Below are 8753 nucleotides of genomic sequence, written 5' to 3' on the forward strand. Positions count from 1 at the left end.
GCTTCTTGTGTTCGTGGGGGAGGGGGTGTCACCACCAAACAGTACTCGGCACCCCCAGGCCCTTCTGCCCAGCCCCAACCCGGGGCAGGGGCTGCAAGCCTTACTTCATGGTCTCCCGGGTAGTTTCTTAGTGAGGAGGCTTACACGGTACCAGGGGCACAACTCCCTGCTTCCCGGAATTCTCTCTCTAAAGGCTCCACATCTCCTCTCCTTGTGTGTGTCTGTGTGGGACCACAAAGTGCATAGTGTGCACGTGCAGTAAGCTGTGTGCGACGGATGAGGAACGACGCAGGGACGCTACAACAAGGTTGGGGCGTCGGGCCAGTGCAATGAATACTGGAAGACATGGAACCTGCGCTTGGAACCAAGCAAACCACCGTCCTGCCCACGTCTGCTCTGCTGAGTGAGCCTGATTTACTGACTTTGCAGTGTTACCTTTACAAAACAAGGTGTTTTATTTCTAAAAGCAGAATAAGCTAGCGAAGGTGGAAACCAGTGAGTCCCGAGCAAGAACAGTCCCCCAGGGCAGAAGAAATCTTCCTCTTCACCGAGGGCCGCTGGCGCCCCGGGCCTGGGCTCCGAGTCCCCTTGGCAGCGCAGCCCCAGTTCACTGCACCTCGGGCTGCAAGGCCTCCGGGGGGTCAGCGCCGCGCTTCCGGCCCGGCCCACCCAGGGCGTTCCTGATGGCCTCGCAGGCCGAGGGAGCTGCAGCCACGCGCGCCTGAGCAGCGGGGACCGAGCACCGACACAGGAGGCTCAGCAAGGCCACGGGGATGACCTGTGGGGAAGAGGCGGTGAGAACACAAGGCTGAGCAGGAAGGTGCTAGAGTATTCATTGGGTGCAGGAGTCGGGAGCCAATAGGCTGTATGCAAAAACAGACGGTTGTTAATCCTCGAGAGTGCTCATAAAATGCATGAAGGGCTGAGACTGAGAGGAAATCTGCACCCTGACCCAGAAAACTCCTGTTCATCCCTCAAAACCGAGCGAAAGAAACTCTTTGTACTTTTTGATTCCCTCCAAGACAGAAAGGTCCTTTCCTGCACCTTTTCTGCACCCTGTCACCACTTGTCACAATCAGATCTCACCCATGAATGTGGAGCTTCCCGTGACAAAATACCGCTAAGCTTTGTCCAACCAAGTTCCTGGTACTATCCTGAAAGTACTCGCTAAGTACATAGTTGTCGAGTGACCAGCAGGGGGCAGAATACCTGTTCCTTCTCCTGTGCGACCTGGACGTGGCAGGAGATGGGCGCAGCCCGAATTTCATCTGTCAGGGGCTGAGGAAAGTGGATGGTTTGGAGGAGGCTCTCAATACATCGCACTTTGGATTGTCCTGAGAACCGCTGTGGACAGAGTGGACCGGGCAGGGGTCAGAGGAGGAGAAAGGGGAAGTCACAGGCCGGGATCGTGAAGGCTGGTTTGTCTCACAATCCCCAAGGGTATAGAAGCACTGGGTAGCTGGGCATAGTGGCACATGCCTGTAATCCCAGCACTTAGGAGGCTGAGGCAGGGCAGCTGGAAGTTCAAGGACAGTCTATGTAAGCCTTACAGGACTATGTAAGCGATTTCCAGGCCAGCCTGAACTACATATCAAGACCCTGTCTCAAATTCCTTCCACCAAAAAAAACCCAACCAGTGGGTTTGCAGGAGTTGGTGGTGGGCAGTGCTTGGCTGGCATAAGCCGAAATTAATGGTAAATTGGCCAAACTTTCAAATGTGTCCTAACAACACAGTTTGGTTCATTTTAACCTGAACTCTCTCCAGTTTCCTCCCTAACCAGATCTACCCTGCACCTCACCTGTGAGATAGCTTAGCAGACTGGGCATCTGCTTAGGCAGGCGCAGGGACCAGGGTTTGATCCCTAGCACCACATGCAGTGCCATCCTGGCCCCAAGAGTGCCAAGCCTGCCACTGAAATTGGGCGTGGTGGCACATGCCTGTAATCCCACAGGAGGGGAAGCTGAAATGGGATTCACCATAAGTCCACACTGTGAATAAATATATGAAATTTAAAAAGAAAAAAAAAAGATACAGGTGGCTGAGTATGGTGGTGCACACCTGTAATCCCAGCACTTGGGATGTTTAAGTAGGAGGATTGCTATAAGTTCAAGGCCAGCCTGAACTACATAGCAAGATTCTGTCTCAAAAAGAAGATGAAATTAATTATTATTATTATTTTTTTTTTTTTGCAAAACCGGGGATTGAACACAGGCCCTTGTGCTTGCCAGGGAAGGGCTTATTCTACTGAGCCATCTTCCCAACCCCGAAATTAATTTTAATTAATTTACTTATTTAAATTAACACATTCAAATCTCTCAACATATAAGCAATATTTTTTTCACATAAGCAATCCTAAAAGTTATGAAGGAAGGTAATTTATAACACTTTTATAATAAATTTTGATTTCTGGTGTATATTTTACAACTACAGTACACTCCAATTTGGGTATTCAATTTGCAATGTTAAAAAGTGAAATGCAAGGGCTGGAGAGATAGCTCAGTGGAATAAGTGCTTGCCTGGCATGCACGGGGTCCTGAATTCAATCCCCAGTACCACCAAAAAAAAAAAAAAAAAAAAAATAGTGAAATGCAAACCTATCAAAATAATAAAATTGTATTTAATGAAAATCTACATTGCTTCATTTTTTTATATAAAATAAAAAATTCAGCTGGATATAATGGTGCACACTTGTAATCCCAGCTACTCAGGAGACTGAAGCAGGAGGATTACAAATTCAAGTTCAGTCTGGGGAACTTAGTAAAACCCTGTCTCACATTAAAAAGTAAGTACTGGGGTGAGGATGTAGCTCAGTAGTAGAGTATCCCTGAGTTCGATCCCCCATACTGCAAAATAAGTAAGTAAATAAATAAAATTAAAACTCTGTTCTGGGCCAGTCAGATAGCTTAGCGGACTAAAGCACCTGCTTAGGCCAAGTGCAATGGCAGGGGCCCTGGGACGCGCTGAGACTGTGATTGAGACTGGGCGTGGTGGCATGCACCTGTAAACCCAGAACTTGGCAGGCTGAAAACAGGAGAATCACTACAAGTCTGATCTACATAGTGAGACTCTGTACACCCTGTAGACCCTGTACTAAATACCAAAAATAAATAGATAAAATAAAATTCTGTTCCTCAGTCAGTCAAGCTTGATTTCAAGCACTCAAAAGCCACATGTGAGGGCCAGCGAGACAGCTCAGAGGACTAAGCACCTTCTTTGGTAAGATCAGGGACTAGGTTTCAATTCCTGGTCCCCATGCCACACTGGTCCCGCCCCTGGGGTACAATGAGCCAGCGACTGAGTCCGAGCATGGTGGCGCACTCCTATAATCCCAGCAGTGGGGAGGCCAAAAACAGGAGGATCACTACAAGTCCGAGCTGCACAGTGAAACCCTGTACGAAATACATAAATGAAAAAAAAAATTAAAAGCCACATGTGGCTGGTGGCCACCATTCTGGACAGCACAGCTCCAGCTATATTTGGCAAGCCCAAACTCCTGCCTGGTGTTAACCTTTCACCATCCCTTCCCTTTATAATCTTTCACTGCTGTATAAAATGACTCTTCACTCTGTCAGACCTATATCCACTACACACTATACCACGTTCCCCTTCTGGGCCTTGGCTAAAGCTCCTTCAAACAGGACTCTTCTGCCCTGCATAAACCAAGTCCTGATTCCCAAGCCTAGCTCAAATACTACTCCCATGAAGCCATCTCTATTATAGTACAGACTGACTCTACCTTCTTTGTTGTTCTATGGACTTCATTGAGTTCCATTGATTGTTTTAGGAATCCAGTGGGAATTCACTAAATGTGCATAGATTGGTTCTTTTTACATAGGGCAGCCAGATTTAGCAAATAGAAATGCAGGATATCCAATTAAAACTGAATTTCAGATACATAATAAAAAAATTCATATATGTCCCAATTATTGCATGGGACATACATATACTTTAAAACTATTTATATGAAATTCAAATCTAACTGGCTGTCCTGGTTTTTTGTTTGTTTGCTTTGCTTTGCTAAAGTTGGCAACCTTAAGGTCAAGGATGGTAACATTCAAGGCCACCCTTGTGCTATCTGCTCAGCAACTCTTCCTCTTCTTTCTGATTCTAGCACTTGGATTTTCCCCTGGAGAAATATTGTTCCCCATCATCAGGCTACAAGGCCTGACTGAAGCTCACCTGTGGCCCCTTCCTCTGCCACCATCTTGAAGGAAAGGTGTCCTGTCACTTGGAGGACAGTGATTGGTTCAGGAGTGCTCATGTGACCCCACACAAGCCAATGAGGACCCTTCCCTCAGGCATTTCTAGGAATCACAAGGACAAAATGCTCTCCTCCCACCAGGTTCACTAAATTGGCAGGATGTCCATTTGGCACTACATGATATGCCTTCTAGTGGATAAAATCTGCCAGAGTGCAAGCAACGCAGAGGAAAACAGAGCTAAAGGCTAAAGGTTCTAGATTCTGTCAGTAGGGCATCTGGATGCCCTAGAACAACCACTTATCTTTTTTAGCTTAAACCAATATGAGCTGTATTTCTGTTGTATGCTTGTAATTGGAAGTCTCTTGGCTAACAGTCACAGCTCATACTCATGTGCCCATGTGTCCATACACACTCAGGAGAGGATGCTCCTGATAAAAGGAAGAGGAGAAAAATTTGGCCACACCCCCACACATCCCCTGCCTCTGCAAAATGCCCTCCCACAGCAGCCTGGACGCTGAGCTCTGCCCACTACATTCCTACCTGCAGCATGGCCAGTGCCCGCCAGAACAGCTTGGAGTTACGGATGCGGAGGTCCAGCATGTGGTTTTGTAGGATCTTCCCCAGAAGCACGTGGGCCCCTGTACTCACCGTATTCAGCACCCACTTGGTGCTCAGCTCACGCTGGAACTTCTAAAAAAGACAGATGTATGGGGTTGTCAAAAATTAGAGGACAGGAGAGCCACAGGATGGATAAGAAACCACAGGTGGAAAACAAGAGAGCAAATAAAGAAAATGTTTGTTTGAACAACCCGGGGTTTACATCTTAGGACACTGGGTGTAAACCAGGACTGTCCCAGGCAAGCCCAGTAGCTTCAACCACTCCTGCTTTTGCCTACTGAGTAGACAAAAATCTCTGACTCTTTCTGTAGTCGGGTTTTCCTCTTGCTAATGTGTCCTTTTGTTCCTTGGTAGCAGATAAGGAGAAGTGTAAGCCTTGGGACTCATCCGCTAAATGAGGCAGAGGTGGTGTCTTTGGATAATGGCTGACACAGGGCTGCCGATCAATGGAAGTCAGTTGAAGAATGAATTCCCTTTAACCCTTAGAGCATCCCTGTGCAATAGGTGTTTCTATCCCCACTTGTATGTGTGAGGAAACCAGAGGTCAGACATGAATTAACTTGAATAAGTTCATATGCTAGTGAGATACGGAAGCTGAACTAAATCTAAGTCTTCTGATTCAATAAGGAGGGCATTTCCTACTGAACCAGTGAGAGAATGTGGGGAAGCAAGGTGAAAAGGAACACACACACACACACACACACACACACACACACACACACTGTGAGTATGCCCACCACCTATCCTTGGCCCACATAGCTTGCTCAGTTTGTGGGACTTATAACATCTATTATTGCACTCAGACAGCAATAGGGGTATTAAGAGGATTGATATGGTCCTGGCAGACTAGGAAAACAGGTTGTGACTACTTTTATCTCTTTAATCTAGAGCTGCTGAAATAGTTGGGCAAATAAACCCCTGGAAGAGAGTATTGGAATGTATTTAATAAGTGCAGGACAGAAATCTGACCAGTGAAGCTGGCTGGTGTATGTACTGATTCTGTAAGCTGTATGTCACACTGTCCCTAAGAAAGAGTACAATTAAATTTGGGTTATATCATTATACTACTAACCATTTTTAATTCTTTTTTTTTTTTTTTCAGAACCTGGGATTGAACTCAGGCTCTTGCACATGCCAGGGAAGCTCTTATTCCACTGAGCCATCTCCCTGGCACTACTAACCACTTTTATCATAAACTATCTGCAACACAAATGTATTTAAAGGTTAACATAATTTGGAGCTAGACATGTCCATTTCATTTTTATTATTTTGAGGCTTTCACTTTGGGTTTATTTATTTTGGCAGAACCGGGGATTGAACTCAGGCCCTTCTGCTTGCCAGGCAAGCGCTTATTCTACTGAGCTATCTCCCCAACCCTATTTTGAGGCTTTCAAAACAGAGATTGAATATGTAGCTCAGACCGGCCTTGAACTCATTATGTACCTCATAGAATCTGTGGTGATCCTACAGGCCTGTACCACCACACCCAGAGACATGTTGATTTTAAAGTTCATATGAGAAAATAAACTTTCAACAATAGCTAGGAAAATCCTTGAAGAAAAATGATGGAAAGATTAATCCTACTGTGTACTACACATAACATAAAATATCTATAATTAAATATAAGGTAGCAGCAGCACATCAGTAGAAAGACCAAAGAAACTGAATGGAAAATCCAGAAGTGAAGTAACGCACAGGAAGTTGAGTGTGTGATAAGGCAGCATCCCAAATCACTCAGGAAAAGATGTATTTAGTAAAGTACATTGGAAAATTACATGAAAGAATATAGAACTGAAATGCATGCCTTGTCCCATTACATAAGAGCAAACTGAAGCATTAAACATCTAAACATACATTTTTAAGTTTTGCAAGAGTTCACATATAATAAAAGAAATTCAGATGAACACTACACATAAATGGCACTGCTTATCTATCAGGTCAACTGACCTAAGTCCAAAAGCTGGACTTATCCTGAGAAAGGCCCACCGGCAGTGGCATGCTCACGCACTGCTGATATGAAAAGTAAATGATACAACTCTCACATAAGAAAATTTTACTGTGTTTAACAAAATTACTTATGCATTTGGCCACTCACCCAACTGTAATACTTCCAGAACTTATCCCAAAAAGACACTTCTAACACTACAAAAATACATGCATACTCACTACCTTATTGGCAATAACAAAATCCTCAAAACAAGCTAAATGCTCTACATAGGAGATGACCAGCTAAACTATTGTACATGCACACAGACACATAAGACACCACCCACACACACTCGCCCACTCCACCCCCCACACTAATGAGGAAGGGATCTTTACTGATATTTTTAGAATATTTTGTCAAACAAAAATGGAAGCTGTAGGGCTGGTGAGATGGCTCAATGGTCTAAAGCACCTACTCAGAACAAGCTTAGCAAAGCACAGGGACCACGGTTCAATCCCCCGGCACCACATGCCAGCCAGCCCAGCCCCCTGGTGGGCTGAGCTGGCCACACACACAAATAAATAAATAAAAATGCAAGCTGTAAATCAGGTGTGTTACACCTTTGCCTAAGAAAAAATGTTTTCTTTTGTTTTTGTTTTGCAAAAAGCACAGCAAAGAGTATTGAAATATGAGTGTGAACATTATATAAGAAGCCTACGTGAGTAAACTCACATCTTAAAAATTAACATGAAACAAGTAAACCAGGTCTGGCGGCACATTCCTGTAATTCCAGCATTTTGAAAGGCTGAGGCAGGAAGATCCCAAGTTTGACCCCAGCCTGTACCTCTGCATTTTCCTGGAAAATAAGACCTAATCAGAAAATAATCAGTCTTGGGCTGGGGAGATAGCTCAGGAGAATAAGCACTTGCCTGGCAAGTGCAAAGTCCTGAGTTCAATCCCCAGTACCGCCAAAAAAAAAAAAAAAAAAAAAAAAAGAAAGAAAGAGAAAAGAAATGAATCAGTCTTGAAAATTAGAGATAAAAAATGTCAGCCCCAGTAACCTTGCCTTAACTGCCACGACAGGATAGCTGCTGAGCAAGAGAATAGTGAGGTAGACTCTTCTGCACAGCCCCTGGCCATTACCATGGTAACAAGCAGCATTTATTTTCCAGTTAGATCTTATTGGGGGAAAATACAGAATTTAGTAACTTAATGAGACCCTGTCTGAAAATTTTAAAAAATTAAAAAGGGCTGAGGATATAGCTCAGTGAAAAAGCCCTGGGTTCAAAGACTGCTGCCATTAAAATACAATAACAACAACAAAAGATTATGAGTCCAGAAGGACACTAACCAAACATAAATAGAGAAAAAGAAAGTAACAAGATGCTGTTCCTTGCATAAGAATGTCAACTAATGATATAGATAGAAGGGACAGAAATAGATACCACCATCGTGAAAACTGAGAGTCACCAATGGATGCTCAAACCAGAGGTGAGAGAATGCTGAGCAGTAGGATGAGGGGAAGCTAAGAGACATCACCTTCACCAGGGGACCAAATGCAGCCTCATCAAGAAAAGCGGGGGCCAGGGAGATGGCTCAGTAGAATAAGTGCTTGCCTGGCAAGCGCAAGGGCCTGAGTTCAATCCCTGGTTCCGCCAAAATAAAAAGCAAAAAACAAAACACTAAAAAAAGAAAAGAAGCTGACATCAGCTACCTCCTGATGGGACTCACTGGTAAGGGAACAACTTCCACTGTGTGCCCTTGCCAAGAAATTTAACCTGAATAGAATGAAGAAACAATAAACCCATCCAAAGTGAGGCATAGTCTTCAGATTGGGTTTCCTGCTTATGTTTCTCTAGCTGCTTCTTTACTTCATCTGCTACGAGTTCTGAGAGTTCTTTTTTAATTTCAGAAAAGAATTGCGCTCTGATTTCTTCTATATCTTTCTGCTGCTGCTTATTTACTATCGACGCTCTTGATTCATGCATTTGAGCCGAGCTAGTGT

General features: G+C 44.4%; 1 protein-coding gene across 4 annotated transcripts in view; it reads right to left on the reverse strand.

Annotated features, from left to right (window-relative positions):
* Positions 1-410: 410 nt before the first annotated feature.
* The window catches only part of Gckr (glucokinase regulator), a 26080-nt gene continuing 17737 nt past the window's right edge, over positions 411-8753 (reverse strand). For all 4 annotated transcript variants that reach the window (XM_023710962.1, XM_023710961.1, XM_023710963.1 and 1 more), the window contains 3 exons: positions 4744-4893; positions 1210-1344; positions 411-778 (listed from right to left, as the gene is read on the reverse strand). In XM_023710962.1, the coding sequence (XP_023566730.1) occupies positions 608-778; positions 1210-1344; positions 4744-4893 (456 nt within the window). In that variant the 3' untranslated portion in view covers positions 411-607. The remainder of the gene's footprint in view (positions 779-1209; positions 1345-4743; positions 4894-8753) is intronic.

Source organism: Octodon degus, unplaced genomic scaffold (assembly GCF_000260255.1).
Source record: "Octodon degus isolate 3935 unplaced genomic scaffold, OctDeg1.0 scaffold00019, whole genome shotgun sequence".
NCBI classification, from domain to species: domain Eukaryota; kingdom Metazoa; phylum Chordata; class Mammalia; order Rodentia; family Octodontidae; genus Octodon; species Octodon degus.